At 34.0% G+C, this 21,172-nt stretch overlaps 1 protein-coding gene across 1 annotated transcript; it reads right to left on the bottom strand.

Annotated features, from left to right (window-relative positions):
- Positions 1-2,576: 2,576 nt before the first annotated feature.
- ADAMDEC1 (ADAM like decysin 1) lies at positions 2,577-18,852 on the bottom strand. The gene is made up of 14 exons (XM_019714161.3): positions 18,336-18,852; positions 16,405-16,523; positions 15,452-15,528; positions 14,637-14,715; positions 13,128-13,204; positions 11,469-11,655; positions 11,186-11,248; positions 10,372-10,443; positions 9,912-10,081; positions 9,467-9,548; positions 8,644-8,774; positions 7,706-7,883; positions 4,845-4,930; positions 2,577-3,268 (listed from the first exon to the last, which is right to left on the bottom strand). The coding sequence occupies exons 1-14, from the start codon at positions 18,421-18,423 to the stop codon at positions 3,262-3,264; spliced, it is 1,416 nt and encodes a 471-aa protein (XP_019569720.3). The 5' UTR covers positions 18,424-18,852; the 3' UTR covers positions 2,577-3,261.
- Between the last annotated feature and the right edge of the window lie 2,320 nt (positions 18,853-21,172).

The raw sequence follows: 21,172 nt of genomic DNA, 5'->3' as shown, positions 1-21,172 counted from the left end.
CATTTGCAGTAACCTACTTCTCTTCCCTGATCTCTGAAAAACTGTAAAGCCTTTCAAGCTGCTGGGTATACCCCGCGCCCTTTCATATCTATTTCGTTGTTCACTTCTTTGTCGATAAAAAGGTATAATTAGTCACCATCTTCTGACAGAAATATCTTACAGGTGTTATTTTATCTTTTTAAATTTATACAAAAACTGAAAAGATGACTTGATGCGACAACTATTTAAATACAGGGACAATTTTCTTATATGATGATTTTAACTATTATTTTACTTCCTGATTAGTTTAAAAAATATACAAAGGGTTAATATAATTTCCAAGTTCTAGAACGTCAGTGTCCTACACTGGAAAGAGAGTGTCATATCTGGGGGAAGCCGCAGTTACCCATTGATGTGCTGGGTGACATTGTTTAAATCTTTCTGAATGTCAATACTATCATCTGCCAAATGGAACAGTTACTCAAATGGAATGAATGTAATGAAAATTAAATAAGATGACACGTGGCAAAGACCTAGTAGTGTCTGGGAGCTATTAGATTACATGTCCTTCCTCGTTTAATAGATCCTAAATGCAATCCATCACTCAGAGAACCCTGAAAGATGCCTTATAGCAGTCTCACTCAAGGCCATGGTGAAGGCTGGGGCCTAAAGACAAGACACAGAGGAAAGACAACGTCACCCCTCTTTTCTTCCTGCCTGCCTCCTTGAGCTAGAAGATCTCATCCCATCACCTGCTTTTGGATTGAAAGGCACCATCAGCTGTCCTGGTCTCCAGTGGGCAGATAGCAGATTGTCTGACTTCTCTGTCTTCATAAATCACGTGAGCTAAGTTCTCATAATAAATCAACCTCTCTCATATATAGATAGATAGATAGATAGATAGATAGATAGATAGATAGATAGATATAGATATAGATATATAGACATATAGATATATAGACATATAGATATCTCTCTCTCTCTCTCTCTCTCTCTCTCTCTATATATATATATATATATATATATATATATATATATATATATATATATATATATATATAGGAGAGAGCTATTTAGAAAGATACGATAAGGGTGAAAATAGCAATACAGCAGATTTGAATACCTTGGTATTTTGCATTACTCCATTTATGTTTACATCATGTTCAGAAATGTTTTCATTTGGTTACTTCAATTCACAAATGTAGTGACATATTTCTTTGCGGCTTTCATTTATATAATTTTTTGTACAATGTTTTCTTAAAATGTACAAATACTGTATTCATGTGAAGTAAAATACAGTATTTGTAGATAATCGTAGCTACTTCACAGGTCCTTGGTAGCCCTGTTGTAGTTATATCAGTGTTTACTGAAGGGAACATTAAAATATTAATGGTATTTTACAAAATAAATATATATATATATATATATATATATATATATATATATATATATAGAGAGAGAGAGAGAGAGAGAGAGAGAGAGAGAGAGATGTCTATAGATATCAATACAGAGGGTGCCAAAAACTGTATACACATTTTAAGGCAAGAAAAACTGTTATTAAAATTACACTGATGGCAACCACTTTGAGCACCTCTTGTAACTGCAGAAGTCAAACATGACTTGCATTCATCTTTTGTTAGCGGTATAGAATATTACAACTTTAATACAGCGTTTTTCCTTTCTTAAAATGTGTATACATTTTTTGACACCCTCTGTATATATTTTTATTTCTCTATATAAATCTAATACAGGTTTTAATATAATTTATTTAATTATAAATGCATGCAAGTTGGTTTTAAATAATGTTTCACAACCAGCTCATAATATTCCTGAAACTGTAACAATTGGCACTCATGAGCCAGTACTAGCTGTCTCCAACACACCACTGGCTATAATCCTTGCAGTTCAGGCAGTTTTATTATAAGAAGCCTCTACCGGAGCATGAAGTGCGTGTGTGTGTGTGTGTGTGTGTGTGTGTGTGTGTGTGTGTGTGTGTGTGTGTGTGTGTGTGTATAGGAGGGAATATGCTTAAAGAAACCTTTTCTCTTTGGAGTAATTGGCTAGAAGTTTGTATAAGACCAGTGGACATCGGAGATACTGACAAGGCATGCCCTGGGCGGTAGCATGGCTATCAGCGACATCTAACAATGCAGCTTCAATTGTCACACTGGTAGTGCCAAACCCAGCAAAAACAGTGAGTCAAGGAACGCAGAGACAGCCAACACCACAGTCAGGGCTTTCTGGAAGGCCATTCCTTTCAAAGCCCAATCTTCAGGAGTATGTCTAAGTTCCTGTTCTGCCAGCACAGACATCTATGGAAATGTGAAGTGTTTCTTTGTTTGTTTTTTGAGTACTTGTTAAAAACTAAAGTCTAGTCATCTTGTGTGACTGGACTGAAGTCATTTTGTTTTGAGCATTAAAAGACCAAATGACGTTCTTTCCTCATTTCCACATAGTAATGCCTGGCTCTCTGTGGCAATACTGTCAAATGACCAGTGGGAAAATTGTTTAGTTATGTGAGGCCTTAACACCTAACACAAACCTACAACAAAGCTCAAAAATATTCACTTTTGAAAATGACCACGCAGGAAAGCCTCACGAGTTGTGTTTTTTATTGATTGACATTATGGTTCATTAAATCAATAGATGAATAAAGCATTCCTTGATAATGGCATTAAAATGCAAGCAATGTAGACTTCTCAAAACTCATATTATATGTGATGATGAAAGTATTATTCATGATAAAATGAAAAATGTGTATACTTACTTAATCTTGATATGATCTAGAAAACTACCACACTTCTAAGAGCAAGGCAAGTGGAAGACAGAGAAGTGATTAATAAATGATGTATGAACCAAAAACAAAGCCTTCACTCATCGAATGGTCTTCTTTTTTTCATGGGCTACAACTAATAAAATGACAATACAAAGCACTTGTAATTTTACAATTCTCCAGTGACTCTGCATAATTCAGCCGTACATTTTGAGGTGTTTCAGTCAAGAACTAATTTCTTTTGTTGTCCAAAGAGCAGAGCTAAGCAGTAGCTTCATGATTCTTAAAAATATATCAAAGATCAGGTCTTTGGAGACAGACTACACTTCTCTCAAGACATCTATTTAATTTGTTGGCTAGACTGGGAAAAACATAGGAAAGATAATGGCAAACGAAAAACGAAATATATCTAAGAGCAAAGATGAAAATGCACAAGAAAACTGGAATGTTTAGATTTCTTGATTTTTTTGTCCTGGCAAGTAGAATCTCAATGAAGTAGATTTTTTGATTCACTCTCTGATTAAAAGAGAAAAAAAAAAAAGGAAGCCATGGTTATTATAAATTATAAAATGTTATGTAATAATGATAATGAACATTTATAGAGTTTAAACAATACTAACGATCCTACTAAAAGATAATAACATTAGGTCCATCTCACAGGTGAGAAAACTAATTAAATAACTTGGCTTAAAGTCCCACAGCTCATTTTGGGCAGAACTGAGAAAAGAACTTAAGTTTCCTGACTGCAAGTTCAATTTTCTTTCCATGATACTAAATTGCTAATCTTGCCCCGTAATGGGGCATGCCCACCTCACATTTGAAGCTCCTAATGAGTTGAATGGATATTTTTTGGTATACTGTACTCTAGTCTCTGTGACAGAATTAGGAGATGGGCATAATTTCCAGAATTCCCTGCAAAGTGGATCCCACGAGGGTTTCAGCTGTGGTAAGTGGTGCCTTGTCAATAAAATGAGTGATGCTCCTTGTCAAAGACCTCGCTCAGGTCCTTTCCTGAGTAAGTTGTAGTCAGTGGTGTTTGAGTCCATTATTCTCCTTATAATCTCTCTCCAGTTTCAATCACAGAAAAGATTCAGGAAAGAGGGGTAGGAATAACTTCTTCCATATAATTTATCCTGAGTCTTTCCTCTATTTCTGATTTTTTGTTGTTGTTACTACCATTTTGAGACTTGAAGACAGTTTTTCACTGAAACAAATATCATACTCAGAGCAAAACGGTTCTCTCACCCAATTCATACAGGATTGTATAAAACACAAAAATAGTATGTGGATCATAGCTTCTTGAGATACTTTAAAAGGAATAAATTTTTTTTGCCCAATTCCCCATCCCCCTTTCCTCTGGCAACCATCAGTCTGCTCTTTGTATCTATGAGTCTGTTTCTGTTTTGTTTTGTTTGTTTGCAGGGGAATAAAAGGTACAAGCTTCCAGTTATAAAATAAGTAAGTCACAGGGATGTAATGTACAGCACAGGGACTATAGTCAATAATATTGTACTAGTCTTATCGTGGTGATCACAATGTAAGGTATAAAAATGTTGAATCTTGAATCACTATGTTGTACACCTGAAACTAATATAATAGTGAATGTCAACTATATTTTAATAACAAAATTAAAACTGAAATACATTTTTAAAAAAGGAATAAAATCACCAAATCTTATTATGTGTTCTTAAATGTTATTGATTTCCTGACTATCTTGCAAATTACAACCATCAGCTTTTAACCAAGACTAGAATTTACTCATTAATCAAGGCTTTCTTAAATAATTTTTCCTTTGTGTTAGTTTAATTTGTATTAAAGTCATTACTACCTAATAGAAATTTATACAATTTTTAGCACAGATTTCAGCAGTCCTAATTTCCCAAATGACAAATTAGCCATTTTCTCATTAGTATATTAATATACACAGCACCCTGAGTTATTTATCTTCATAATTGCCTTTTTCCTTTCTGAAATCAAGTCATTTTAAAAATGTGTTTTAAATGTATTATAGAACTCAGTGGCACATCTTTCTCAAATCTGAACTAAAAGTGAGAAAACATGTGAGAACAAAGAAAGAAAATAAAGGTCTTACGGGATATGGTTCAGAATTTCTTCTCCACAATGAGCTTCAGGTTTTAACTTGCAGGTCAGGGCCTCACAGCAAGGATTGGTACATTCCTTGAAAGCACACACACAATGGGAAAGTGGGTTCAGCATTTCTTCCCTATTGACTAGGTACATAGAATTCTGGTACAAGATGGCAATACAAGTTCACTTTTTAAGCTAGATTACTTTGCTATACAAATTGCAGTGGAAATGACCAAGGAAAGTTAATAATAGGAAAAAAAAAGTTAAGCGTAATGAAAACTACCTCTTAAAAGGACAATAATAGAACTATCCAAGAATCCCCCCAAATGAATTTGGCCTATATGGTAAGTATTATGTGTAAATTAATTTAAAACATCAAGGGAGAATATTTCTATACTAGTCAAACTGTTTGAAGATTGAGAAAAAAATATTTTAAGTCTTCAACCTTTTTTGCTAAGCCTGCAAAATAGTATACACAGAACTATTGATAATGAGAACTGGTAATGCATACACACACACACACACACACATTATTCTCATTAATGAATATAAATGTAAAAACTTGAATGAAATATCACTAAAATACCATTTTATTAATGTAATAACTCTTTGTTACAACTATGCAGGGTGTTTTTTCACCAAAAATTCAAGGGTGTCTCAACTGTACAGAATAAAGTAACGTAATCTATCATATTAAGAGATCGAGGGGAGAAAAACAACTATTATTGTGATAGATGGAAAAAATTAGCTGGTAAAAACTCAGTAGCCATTATTAAATTATTGAGGCATATATAACAAACTATGAACAGAATTTTATATCAACATGATAAAGAAAATATATCAAATAGTAAAAATATATCCAATAAAATAAGGGATAAGACAGAATTACTTACAGCCTATATTTTTAGAGAAATTCTGACAAATGCTGTGAGATAAGAAAAATATATGAAAGTGTAATAATTGGAAAGTATAAATCATATTTTCATTATTTGTGTCTGAAAAAATTCTTGACCTGAAAAAACCAGAGGATCAACTCTAAAAATATTGGGTGAGTCACTACGATAGCTGTGTAAGATAATAATTAAATAACACAAAAAGCAATAATAAAGTAGAACCTAGAATAAAAAGGGAAATATTACACATACTAATAGCAAAAAGAAAAATAGAAAATGCATCAGAATAAACTTTCAAAATGTGCCAGAATTAACTGAAGAACTTGATATATAATTTTCCTGAGAAACTTTGAAGGCAATTTGTCTTTTAAAACAATATTTAATGTTGTGAAAACACTAGTGGCTTTCAGAGTGAAATATGAATTTAATGAATTTCAGTCAGATTCTCAATTGTATTTGTGGGCAAGCTGACAAAAAAAATACCAAGAATTACATGGAAGAATTAACATTGAAGAACTGCTATGTAATTCTTATCAATGAAGAGCATTACCATTAAAGATATTAAAATGTATTGTGTAGCATGATGCTTGCGTTATAATATCTAGACAGATAGAATGATGATTTTTAAAACCTAGAAAAATACTTAAATATTTACATAAAAATAATAAAGTGGCATATCAGAGCATGGGAAACTGGATTATTCACTAATAGATACTATGTAAAGTATGTATACTATGTATGCCATTTGCCTGCTGAAATTAGAAGTACTAGGATTATGAATAACTTCAATTGTCTTCCACCTAATAAACCATATGGGAATGTAAGCAGGGAAGAATAAGACAAACTTAAATGTAACTTATTATGAAGTATCAAATCATTTGTAAAATTCCATATCTCGTTATAAATAGAAAATTTGCAATATTCTTTATAAATGATTAAGTTACACCATGTAATGTTCTAATATAAACAGCTTAAAATTTCTGAGGAAATAAACTGAAGTACAGAGAGATTATGTGCTTTTCCCTTTTTAATAGAGCCTCTTAAAGTAATGGATAAATCTTGGGTTTCAATGGGCTTCAGCAATTACTACCTTTTTATCCTCAGAACTAGTTACTTAAACTTTTCTGAGTTTCACTGCTTCTTCTCTAAATTGGGACAATAACAAAACGTATTTTGTAGGTTTGTTGTGAGTAATGAAACAGAAAATATTTTGCAGATTGACATAGAAAATCTCTTCAAATATTAACTTATTTTCTTAAAGAAAAAGAAGATTGCTAAGAAAATAGAATGCTGTCTTTTAGAAACCTATTATAGTATGAGATTGTTAGCAAACATTCTCAGAGACATTGTTTAGAGTACACCGATGCCTTGAAGTGTTCAGATTTTATCAATATTAGCAGAATTATAGTAAATATTTCAGATGTTCTATGTTAATAACCCATTTTCTACAGGTTTATGTGATTTTTCCTTTTTCTCCTTCTCTGTTTTATTTACTGCCTGGTTTACACACTAGCTTGATGAGAACAACTCTCCTTATGAAGGGAACTTACTTCTAGATCTGTAACTGTTATTGCAAAACAAATGATCAACTGTGACTTTATGTGATTTAGGAATTTCTGACTAATATATCTAGGACAATCTTAAGTGACACGTTGTAGTTAATGATTGACTTCTTTACATTAAACTTCATACAGTCATGTCATAAGCATACCCTGGCTTTTGAAATGCCTTTCAAAAGATAACTAACGTCAGTACTAAAAACACAAGGGCAAGTCTACTTTTTACTATGATGTGAAGCTTGTCTTTGGAAAGAATTTCCAAAAGAACTTCTTTTTTTTTTAGTATATGTGCTGCTGAAGCAAGCACATTCTTTTTTTTTTTTTTTTTTTTTTTTTTTTCATAAAGGAAAAAAGAAAACAGAGAGCCACAATGACTCTCTGATAAGTTTTTGAAACGATGGGTATTTTCATACCTTAACAGATCCACAATCACAGTCTTCTCCCACTTCCAGAAGTTGGTTCCCACACACTGGGTTTGTTGTCACATTTTTAGGAATCATTGCTTGAAACAGGCACTTTGGTTTTTGAGATAAAATGTATTTTTCAAAATGTGACCGGCAGGACGCACTGAAGTCCTTTGGGAATTTTGAACTGTGACCAGAAGAAAAATCAGAAATACCATGATATACAGTGATAAATGAATATGAGAACCTGACTTGTCTAACCGTATTACCTAATTCAGTGGAAATTCCAAATTTAGTATCTTTTCTGGACTGTAGTGTGTTATATGTAGAGGGCAACAGAGCATGCATACTTGGCTGGTTAGAAAACTATTTTCCTAGACACCTAGTTGTAGAGCTGGAAGAATTTAAATTCCTACATGGATTCAGCACTGTCCTAATTGGCAGCAGTGATGAGCTTCACCATTTGTTATCATTAAGGGCTGGGAGTGAAGCAATAATAACAATGAACTAGTGAAAGGAAATAATTGCAGACTTATAGGTTCTATGGACATATTTCTCTTCCTATTCATGAGCACTTCAAGAGAAAACTATGTTTTATTCATTTTGTTACCCGAAGTCTGGCATTAGAAGGTAGTTAATAATAACATAAAAAAAGGATTGGTTGATTTGTGTTGGGGACAGTTGTCGTCATCTTGATACATATTTTTAGAATATATATTCCTTTAAGTTAAAATAACATGGTCACTATACTTATGCGCTATCTTGATATATTTGGAAATCCTAAATAATGAGCCTGATGGCTGGTAAACTTTGTGCATCAAGAGGTTGGAGGTGAATTAATGGGATACACTGCCCTTGGTAAAAAATGTCCATCCTACTATATACATTATATCTGAATTCTTTAAGATTTAAGAAATATTTTCCCCTCTAGGGTGACAAGGTCTCACCTCAGATATTGATTCATCACACAACTCCCAGAGGGACACTTGACGTTATATGGAATATCAGGCATACCAAGGACATGACCCAACTCATGTGATATCACTCCTACAAGAGCCACATTATTCTTTTTCTTAGCCTGAAAAAAATAGAAACATCTATGACTTCTTTGCTTATTCAGTTAATTCTTCATTGTTGCCAAAGTTCAGTGGTAAAAACAAAACAAAACATAGTTTGACAGATAAAGATAGTCATTAAGTTCCTTTCCCTGTCATTGGTTATTGTAAAATATTGAATAAACATTTGAAATGACTGACTCCTGTGAATCCAACCACTGAGTCAGTGCTCAGTAAATATTTGCTGAACTAATGATAAGTTCTCAGTAAACCATGTTAAATTAAGATATATACATTCTTCATAGGAAGAACTAAAAGATACCATACTATGTACTCAAAGGCCTCTGAAAACTATTGGCAACCATACCATTGACATTGGTAGTGCTTGGCCATATCACTGTCTGATCTCTCTGGCCATCGATACTGGGAATGATTAATTTAAAGTTGGCTCAGGCCACAGAGGGCGCCTGGATTCCCTTTCTCTCCCAATCTTCCTGCTCTTATTCCATAAAACCAACTTCTGGGAGAGCCAATGTAAAGAAATATTCTGTTTCATAATCTAATGAATCTTCAGTGTAATGGTCTACCAGTAATTTCATTCCTATTTTTATTTACTGACTCAGCAGATGTTCATTGTGCTAACTCTACATAAGACATTATGCTGGTCTTCACAGAGGATGTAGAACCACAGGGAGCCTTATGTAAGCTTACAAACCTCAATGACAGCAATCGAAGACGGCGAACACAAGGAATTCGAGGCTGCTATTCCTACACGTCGATCACTGAAGCCAATTCCACTGTGTGAAAGTTACAGGTACATTGTCAAAATCGGAGTCTTTGGAATGATTAGCTTGTGTCAATCATATGTTAGATTTCCCTTTTTGCCCTACCGTTTTTATGTTCACTGGGCCCCAGAAAAGCTTCTGCTATTCCATAGTATTATAATGACTACAAATGGTTATCCCACATCCAAGAGTCCATTTTGGTGATCTGTCATGGGTCTCCAATAATGTCACAGATGAATTGCTAATGTTAGAACTTCAGGCTGTCTGACAACTCATTGGGGAAATATAATTGAACATAATCTCTACCAAGAAACCTTTGGGATAACTATCCACTCCGCTTACCTTTGCTTGGCTTTGGTCTCTGCATGTGCTCACCTGAGTAGCTGAGTATGGTCATGAATCTTTATTCTCCTCAGGTTAGAACGATGCCAATTCAGAAAGTTGCCATAGGTGGTGCCTATGTTGGGTACCACATTTATCTTATCGCCATCAGACCATATTTCAAGACCTACCAAGGTCACTTGAACATCTATGGTGTTATAAATCTGTGGAAAGAGCATTTTCTTTATAAATATTTTGAGATTTCTTTAGTGTTTTAGATCCTTTGCTGACCACAGTGATGGATAAATGCATCCCATTTTGAAAATAGAAATCGTAGAAGTTGCCTTTGCTACGGTATATTTGGTTTTACCTTAGTGTTTATCCTTATCTGCTAAATTTCCCAAAACTGTTGACCTTAAGCCATTCTGACCCTCCCAACTCCTTATTTCGTGAAACCATAGGGAAGCCCCAGGCTTCCATGTGCAAACACATGTTTCTAGGACAAATATCTTACCACGTTCAGTAGGTTCATCACATCAAACACAAAACTTCTTATCAAAGTGAGATTCCCCTTATACATGTTATACTGTAAAACACAAAATACAAAGCATAATTAAAACAGCAAGTTAAAGTGAGAAAGCTGGTAAGGCATAGGCATTCACATTTTTAAAAGAAATTACACATTTCAATGTAAATAAGTGTCTATTCATTCAATGTCCTCCTTATATAATACTCTGTGTTCCAACAAATTCTATTTCAAATGTAAGAACTTTTTGGTAAGAGAAAAATTAGGCATTTATGTAAAATTTCAATGTTTTCCACTTTTACATTGAATAAATCAAATTAATAATTTCAATGTTTTCAAACCAATTGAATAATATAAAAATTTGATTATAAAGCATTATTTGCTAGTTAGAAGCAGATCCTAGCAGTTTTATAAATGTAACTTGTAATTTATATATAATTTATGTAATTATATACAATATATGTAATTTATATATAGTTTTATGTCTATATTTATATGATATAGTGAGAATTTAACAAAATATTTTAATAACCCATTCATTTTGTTTTTCATTATTACAGTTGATTTTCTGCATTTGCCTGCTATTAAGTACATTTCCAATATCTGGATATTTTGGAAGCAGATGGATATTAACTGGGATGAAAGAACGAAAACTACTGCTAACAGGGCATGTAGAACAGATAAGACAATCTGGTGAACAGGCTCTGTATTTTCAGCCAGAATAGTTTATTACTTATGTTCGCTTGATAAGAAAACTTAAAAGTTGCCTTAATTGGCCAAGAAGCCATGTATTCATACTCACGAAAGCATTATCCAGCACCAAGAAGAGATCAATGTACTTCTCAGCCTGAAGAAGGTCTTCTTGCTTTACAAAGAGTAAAAGAAGATTGTTAATAATTATTTTTACCCTAAAAGATTGAAAAGCTACAAAGAGATTTGGCGTTTTTTCTTCAGAGGGAAATTAAATTAAAGAATAATTCATTATGCAGGCTTTACGTATACCAGTCACTACTGAGCTCACCAGTCTATCATATATCATTGTTGAGGCAACTGAAAAAATGATGACGTAGGAAAGCTACACTTACCTCTGGGTTTTTGAGTGACCTAGAGGTTCGAATGAGGCCATGTTTTCTGCCAGCGTTTCTTACACGACAGGTGTGATTAACGGGGGCTAGCTCCTCCTGGTCATATGTGAGAACAGCATGCTCTTCTTGGTCTGTGCTTTTCAGAGGCTTTATCATATATCTTTGATCGTGATGTGTAAAGTATCCCCTGTGAGATACAGAGACTCATGTTTGAGGATTTTCGGCCACAGAGTCACATATACTGACCAGAATAGAGCAACACCTCTTCCTCCATCCCAAGCTCACAGACACAGTTTTCACCCATAGGCTTTCAGTTAACTTTTACTAACTTAAGTTATAATCAGTATTTGTCAATGCTAAAATGGAGCCTATATTATTTACTCAGAGAACTGTGAACAAGAATTACTAAGATGAAGCTAGCCCAAAGAATTTGGAATTTATATCATGAGCTCCATAAATATTTGTCCATAATTTATTTCTACATTTAGCAAATATTTCTTGTCAAGTCCTAGGAATATAATGGAAAACAAAGCAAAGGAGTGTGCAGATACCTAGAACCCCAGAAGAGAGAAAGAATGATGAGCAGATAAGCCAGAGGAACAGTTTGGAACTAGTAGATTAAAGAATTTCTCTTCTTAGTAAGAAAATTTGTTCAGAAATATAAAGTGAATCCATATTACAAAGCCAACACAGCCATCAAAAATTATATCTATAAAGGTATCTGATAATATGGGAAAAGATGTCATGTGGCATGAATCATGCTGGAAGGACAATTATGCATATTTTATTTCATATTTCAACCTCTGTATTTCATGTGAAATACAGAGGTGCCAAAAAATGTATACACATTTTAAGAAAGGCAAACACTGTATTAAAATTGTAATACTCAATATATGCAGATAACAAAAGATGAATACAAGTCACATTTGACGTCTGCAATTACAAGAGGTTCTCAGAGTGGTTACCATCAGCGTCCACACTTCTGATTATGGCAAATTACTGCTTGAGCAATAAGTTGACCAAAGTGTTAACATCTCTTAAAATATGTATACATTTTTTGGCACCCCCGGTATACTTGTCTATGTGCATACAATGCTGCAAACATGGCAAAATGTTAGTAATAGTGATCATGTGGAGGTAAAATTTCATGGTGGTTATTTTCTTATTGGTGCTTTTTCTTACTTTCCAAAATTTCCCTAAGTGACAAGAATTATCTTTGTAAAGAGAAATACCAGAGAGAGAGAGAGAGAGAGAGAGAGAGAGAGAGAGAGAGAGAGAGACATGCACGTGCATACGCACACAGACTTTAAAAAAGTATGTTTCACCATAACAACTGCAGGGTAGAGTCTTTAAGAAAATAAAACAATGTTTTCAGGGAGTGGGGTGGACAAACGTGGAAATGGATCCAGATATCATCAAGGTCCGAAGGGCAGTGTAGCATTGTGTTTAAATATCGCTATGACTAACTTCTACTAGATCTGCAGGTTATAAAATGATTGCAAGGGTGATACTTTATTCTTCACTTTAACCACATATATTCAGCATTTTATATATAGAGAAAAATTCACCAAGATAGTAAGAAGACATGATGTCCAGGAAGACTGACTCTGTGTAACAAAATGGTGCTTAATGTTTAATATTTTGGGGAGTAGTCCTCACCTCAACCCATTACAAGTGCAAATGCTGGCAACAGAACCCTTTTCATTCAGGATATGTCCTTTATAGTAGCACTGTTCCTAAGGTTGGAAAATAAAGGAAAATAATTAACTACAAGAATAAATGTATCACTGTTGTGGTGAAAGCTGTTATCTTAGATATGCAGGAAAGTTCACTGAGTAGTGGCTGTGGCCAAACCAGTTCCCAGAAACAAAAACAGGGAGAACTTCAGACGTGTTATGAACTGCTCTACCACTGACCTGGAAGCTCTCCATAGTGGATGGCTGACCTGTCTTTCTGAATTAATTCACACTGTAGAAAAGTCCAGGGAGGTTGAACATAAGGGAGTTCATGGTGAAAGTGGACATTGCGTCTGAGAAGTAGCCAATTCCCCTGGGACCCACAGTACTCTGGCGATTTGATGGCCAGCTTTTGAGAATGTGGCTCTCTTGTGCTGGGTTCCTAAGACACTATGCATCATATATCCTAAAATGGGATACACATTTTTCTAGATTCTAGAGTCCTCAAGACTTAGCCTCTCATATTAACTCCTTCAATTCACCATTTTAATTTTTGTGTTAGGGGAATATCTTTACCAGCCTCAAAAAACTTAGAGAATTTGTCTACAACTAGAAGTTCAGATATGGTTGGTGTTCCATAAAAGCAGAGGGTCACTTGTCTAGAATGATCTAAGAAATCTAATGAATAACCGTTTGTTCAAAATAAATTGACTTGTTTGAGGGCATGAAATTTCATCCATGTTTTTCTCTATTTTGGAAGAAATCTCATTATAAACATTTTCTCATAGAAGACTTGGAAAAGGTGCCACATTAAAGTATCATCAGCCATTCACACTTGAGCATGAATGATCAGATAATTGTCTTGGAAGTTAATGTCAGCAAAAATCCAGATATCCAAGTGATGAGAATTTTGATGTGAGAAAGAAACAAAGAGCAATTTTGTGGCAGAAGACTTGTCTATTTTTCACAGAGACCTACGTGTTTGGGGTGCCACAGAGGGTGGCTATGAGAAACACACTTAGCCTGGTAATAATCCATGATTAAGCCTTTTTATACTCTCTTTCTGTTTTTTCTTTGGCCTTGCTTCTCCATGTCTGACATCTAGGCCTTGGCATTATCTATAGGGCAGTAGTTTAACCAGATATAAACTTACATTAAATAATTGCTATTCTATTGCTGACGTCAGAATAAGTGCATGCATCATCAGAACATAGCAAATAGTGACATGCTATTTCCAATACCTATAGGGTAGAATATTCCTAACCTAGTGATGAGGTGCTCTAGGGAAAAGTGGAGTTTTGGTTGCTTCAAAAAATGCAACACTTGGAAGCCTCCTAGTATTCCTACCTTTTAAAAAAACTGACTGATTTTTTGCCTGTTTTTACACTGGTCATAGAGGAGCATCTTGCTTTCAAGTTCTTCGTTTTTAAGTTGTTCTTCAACCTATGAATCTTATGACGAAAGTGGCACATTTCAGGAAGATCCCACCTACCACGTTCTGAGGGCTTGTGGTGATCTCTTCTCCTCTGGGTGAGTAATATGTTTCAGTGTAATCTTGCCCCAGGAGATGCCTGTAGAGAGTAGAAAGTTGCATGATATACTCACTGTGCTGATAAAGGCTACTATTCCTGACACACTGTTTAGCACTAACGGGATGATAACGCCTACAATGAGAAAAGCTGACATTCTGACCCATTCATCCTTTTCCAACATTGGACTTTGCTGCTGAAGCAAATCAAAGCATCAGCTATACCAGAGGGATCTGGGGGAAGAAATGCCCCCAGCTACTTTTTAGCTGAAGATTCTCTGCCTTTGAATGGGTTATGTTTGGATTCTTTGCATCGAGGGCACAGCCTCCCCCCTGTCTCTGAAGGGTGCTGGGTCACAAATATGCGTCAAGGACCATTGCATTCAGAGAGAAGTTTTCTGACTGTTATAGAACTCAGCGGAGCCCCATCCCCTGGGTTGTACCCAAAGGCTGTGTGCTCTGAATGAGCCTTAGACATAAGTTCATATAAAAGTAATGGAAAGTCACATCAAAGACTTGACTTTATCTGGGTAGAAAAGATTTTCAGTGAATTCCAAGAAGCATCAAGGAAGAAAGCACTCCTTGTTTTATACTATGCGTGTAATTTCCTAGGGAAGCATCAATTTCTTACATAACATTAGCACAAACTAATCCAAAACATCTAAAACTCAACATACTTCATGTCTTTTATCTCAAATCACACTAATAGAATCTCAAGATTTATTTTTCTACATTCTCAATATAATCCAGTGGTTAAACTTTTGGGAGGTACCACTTACTTGGTTTTTTGTAAGCAAAGAATGACTTCTTCTCCATTTAATATAATCTGATACTGAAGTTCAGGTTCATATTTTTCCTAAAAATATTTAATAGTATGATATCAATTTACATTTCTGAGTCTATCCAAAACTTATGATATAACAATACATGTAGTATACATACAAGAATAATTATGAATGCATGGAAGATAAAAGTAGCTCTCTTATGCCTTTAAATATGTAAAATTAAACATAAATTGTATACTTAGATGGATTTCCCAAAAGTACAATAACATGGTAGTAACACTTACAAATTGAACTAACTCTAATATGTGAGATAGGGCATAACGATTTGCCCTAATGTACAATATACAGTCCTGTGTATCCTAATGGATCATTAATGGGACAATAATAAGGCATATTGTTTTATTATGCTAAAACCAAACCAAATATATTTAAAAAAAAAAAAACCTACTAAGAATTAAATGAAGTAAAAATTATAAAATGAGAGAAATAATTACAACAACGTAATAGTCAAAGAGTTAATGTTCTTAGTAAATTCTTAAATCTGTTAATTAATGAGATAATGTTGAGTTTTCCATTATAGACAAAATGGCCAAGGCAAAGACAATGCAATGAGGACAGGGGCTGAGGGTAGGGGGAAGACATGGATTTGGTGACTTAGTAAAGAACATCTCCTTCAAAAATGGCTGCCCTTCCTATGCTCCTTTATTCCCCCCACCAGAAACTTGGAGAGATATCCAAGCAGCTTTATTTTTTCTGATCAAGTGAGGCTTAACTGTAAAAGCATTCTGAGAAATGCTTTGCTCTCTCTTGGACAAAGGGGAAATGTATAGATGGACTTCAATGTTAAACCATTAGATGTTGACTGTGACATCACTTCTATTAGTAAAAAGGTTCTTTATTGTCTCTTAAGATGATTGAAAAATCCCACAGTCATTTACGTTACTTACCTCTTTGGCATGCTTCTCTGTCTGGTTGTCCTGTATCTCTCTTTTGTGTAAAATGTGTAGTTTTTTAGGATAAACTACTTGATAGACTTCTAATTCGGGTGTTTGTTTGATGGCTATTGCTAGAAAAAGAGATAATATTGATGTAAATGTTGAAAGGATTTTGTTTTGGTTTTGGTTGGTTGGTTTGTTAAAATGGCATGGAAAACTGAATTCCCATGGAGAAGCATTAAGAAGAACAAGTTATTCCTTCTACTTGAACTTTGATAATAAAGAATTCTTTTGCTCTCCACCACTCCCCACCCCCTATTCTAGAAAGACATGACGATGATGAAACAATTCTTTTGATGATCTATCAATATATGTAAACTCTAGGCCACCATGCCCAGGAGAGGCAGGTGTTGGATTAGAACAAAAATTATAGGAACAGGAAGTTTGCCTGTAGTAATCCAGTTCCTTCTTTCTCTATAGTCCTCCTCAAAATTGTGAATTTTTCTCTTATTGTCTTCAGAGATCTCTGTTTTTCCTTTTTATGCCCTTTTCTCTCTGTGGTGCAATCCCTGATTACCCCTTCCCCAAATCAACTTTTTTATATACAGATACTACTTTCTTCTTAGGAAAGACTCTACTGTGTTATTTTATTTCTCAGTGTAACAATAGACCATTATGTTCTTTCTCACATTGGCATTTGCCCTCAAAACTTTAGGTTTCACAGGAAATAAAGTTTTTGTTTTCCTATGCTGTAACAATTTTAAAGCATCAGAGACCAAGTAGAAAAACTGTCTATAGACTACATGTCCCTCTTGTTGCACTTGGAATTACATCGCATAGATAATTTTCTATTTTGCTTGCATATAGTAGTCGAACGGATATTGAAGCCAAAATATGTGACCTTAAGTCCTACCTACATGACCTTGCAAAAGCCACTTTACTTTTCTATTAGTTTATTTACATAAAATAAAGTTTGGTGTAAAAATTGAACAGCATAAAATAGATATGATTTAACACCAGTCTAGGAAGATGGCAGGTATACTTTATCCATTTTTTGTTTTAATTGTTCAATCATCCATATAGGGTTTATCTTATTTTTAAATGTTCCTATTTTCACAGATAAGTGTCTATGCTTAGAGAGAGTTTCCCACTCAGTGTGACAGACAGTGTGACCTTAGGAACACCAAACAATTCTATACCTGGTTGATGTGGAAAAACTGAAGGGAAATACTAAAGCAAAAAAAAAAAAAAAATCTCTTCTAGTCAACTCCTAAAGTTCTGCTGTGATGCTATCCTAAGAAGGATTTATTACATATGAAAAAAGGAAATTTATAAATACATTACTAAAAGTTCTTTACCAAAAAGAATATGAATCCCATTAGTGGAAAGAGTTGTAAGGTTGAAATTAGAGTGAATTTTAATGATTTCTAGTCCCAACTCTAGTACTAACTATTCAGTTGGTCAATTCATTTTTAATTTTGCTTAATAATATAATTATGTCTAACTTAACTCTAATTTTACTTAAGAATCTTCCTTGTCATCCACCCTGGCTCAGCCTTTGGATAAATCATGTCTTCAGATAAATGATTATCTTTTTATGGGGTAGAAAGTATCAACATTATTCAAGATAACATTGGAGATGGTTAGGAAATTCTTGAATTCTGGTCTTGAAGTTAATTCTCTGGTGTCATTAGAGGCTGTGTGTTTTAGAAAACAAAATGACAGAACTTATAGAATTATAGAATGAGAAAGAAAATTTCAGAGACATCTTAACTAAATTATTATGCCAATCACAATGCCTTGACTATGAGCATGGAGTTTATATAAATTGAGTAAATATATCAAAATGCAAACAATAGTTAGCATGTCATTTTCTTAAGGGTACTTTAAAAATGCATTAAATAATTTGTCTTTTGTATAAATGTCAATATATTAATGCTTACCTTCAGTTTGTACGATGAGCCAGAGGACAGAAAGCAGGACCAAAGTCATGTTGGCGAGTGCAGGTAGATGAGAAGTCCCACACAGCATGAAGATGTGGTCCCCCAGCTATCTCTCCTACTTCTCTTTACAAATTGAAAACTAAAATAAAAATCCTCAAACCTTATTTATGAGTTTGGGGAATGTTTTCTAATGGTGTTGGGAAATTGCAGTGTCAAGATCATGGGACTGTTCCTCATTGATGAGACGTGTTTATATCTGTGGTTATGGCCTATTAAGGAATCACATCTAGACAGCTACTTGGCCCGAAGTTCCTATAACAGAAGGAAAGTAACTTAGATGTTCGTGTTCATATTTGCATACATCACTATTGCTGTTCAGTAACCTTACAGAAATTGATCTACAAAGTTAGAAATTGTATCAGTAGTCTCTACATTTTTTGAGAAATTGGCACTGAGAATACAATCTATAAAACATGTACCAGGCAAAGTCTTACAAGCTAGCATATTGTAATCTCTCTGATTCTCAGTCTCCTTTTCTGTGAAAAGGGGATGGAGATAATAATACCTACCTCGAGCTTCTTATAAAATTCATGTAAAGTAACACACACACACACACACACACACACACACACACACACAAACTGCAAAGAAATGTACAAATGTAAATTCTTTTGACAGTGTTAGCCTCAAACAAATTATGCTGCATATGTAGTACGTTTGAAGTGCACTATGAATTCTACTGGAGGAAAATAATATTTTTCTGGTTACAAAAATAATACATTTTCATGCGCATAAATATCAAAAGAGTATATTGAGGGGAAATAAGTTGATTACCCAATGTCCCAACATCAAGAAATAACTTCTGTTAACAATTTGATAGTTTATTTTTATCTCTTTTCTATGCACTAATAAGAGAATAAAAGAAAATTGAATATTATAAACATTAGTTCTTATTATACAACGGTTTTAGGAAGCTGTTATTTTTTGCATAGCATTATGACATAAACATTTTCCTGTTGAATATTAAGACATTATTTTAATGACTTAAGAATATTGCCTTGTGTGTATACATTATGTAGATCTCCGTATGTGTATATTTCTTTGATTGCATTGTTGATTCTTCCTTTTGGCTAAGTTACTAGAAGTGGTATTATTTAGTTTAAAGGTAAATCTATTTGAGGTTCTTGGTATACACTGACTTTGTACTTCTTAGAAAATTAGTGCCAAATTACATTTCCAGTTATAGAGTTTTCCCAATCTAAAACTCTGTATTTAACTGTTGAGCTTAGTTTTACTGAAACATTTAGAAGTTTGCCAGCTTCTATGATCTGATTGTAAGTTTTATAGTTACTGCTCTATGTCTACAGTTTTTTGCTGTTGCTCAACGCTCTTTTGAGTCAGTTACATTTTCTCTATAATTTTATATTTCTTTTGCTGGTCCAGAAGATCAACATTCTACATATATCTCATAGCAGTTACCACTAAATTTTAACAAAATACAATCTTAATTAACATTTCTAACAAATAAAACAAAACTTTTATCAGCATCTTGCCCTTTGCCACCTTATATGCTATTGTCAAGTAGTTTAAGTTCTACCATAATTTTCACCCCAAAGTTATTCTATTTTCAAGTAATTTAGTTCTACTGTAATTTTCACCCCCAAGTTAGTCATGATCATTACTTTTGTGTTTCATGAAGATGACCTATTTGGAATTACTCACATATATACCAACTTCTTTGCTCACAGGTCCTTTAAGAGTTAGTCCTTTCTTAAAAATACATTTCTTTTGTGAAACATTATTTAATAAACTCTTTATTAAAGTTTTCTTAGATTAAGTACTTCCATGTTTTCATTTAAATTTTTTTCTGAGTATATTTATTTCATCTTATTCTTTAATGGTAGTTTAGCTGGCAATACACTTTTGGGATGACAATTAATGTCTCAGCATTTGGAAGCTCTCTTACTATCTTTTGGCAAGTGTTGAAAATTCTGCTTTCAGTCTATTAAAGGGAAATTAATTTTACTTATTAATTATATAAGCAGTATGCAAGGTAAGTTCAGTATTTATTGAGATCATATTAAATTTGAGTGTATGTTCATACTAGTTTATATTAAATTAATATCATTTCTGGGCATTCCCAAATGACCCTGACACTACCCTTACTACTGAGATATTCCTGCAAGAAAGTCTAAATAATAGAGATAAATCCATAGGCATGGCTTATATAAATGGTAAACATTATGACTGAGGTTTGTGCATTGTATTCAGGTACATTTTAGAAGCGTAGCATTTGGTGAGTGAGAGAGTAAGATAATATTAGCTGGAAAAGAAATAGGGAAATGGGTATTCTGGTGAGAGAAAAACTATATAAACAAAGCCATGAGTATGTAGGAAGTCATAATATGTTTGTAGAACTACAATGTGCTCTCCATAATTTGAATATAACATAAAAAATAATAGGTATGAGTAATAGGTTAGGCTTGTGTGATATGCAGGGGTCAAGTTATGAAAAGCCAAGTGTGAAAGGCCTTAAAGAAGAAGGTACACATCTGAAAAATATTTAGCTCATAAAATTGTCCAACTTGCTGACTGGACATGGCAAGTGAGGGAGACAGAGAAATCTGGAATGATTTCTAAGGTACAGCTTGAACAACTATAGGCAACTTACAGATGACATCTTCCACTTTGGTCAGTTGATAGGAGTTGCACTTTAGTTAACCCTTCAAAGGCAGGAGATATATCTCCTGGTGTACACGTCAGGAGCACAGTACCTTGAAGATTATAGATGTTCAAAATATTCACTGAACATTTTCTCTGTGGAAGAAGTTGGTAAA

The sequence above is a fragment of the Rhinolophus sinicus genome, chromosome 15 (assembly GCF_057876585.1).
Source record: "Rhinolophus sinicus isolate RSI-liver-muscle chromosome 15, RSI-T2T, whole genome shotgun sequence".
Lineage (NCBI taxonomy): Eukaryota > Metazoa > Chordata > Mammalia > Chiroptera > Rhinolophidae > Rhinolophus > Rhinolophus sinicus.
Note: the sequence above shows the minus strand (reverse complement) of the source record. Positions and strands in the feature narration are given on the sequence as shown.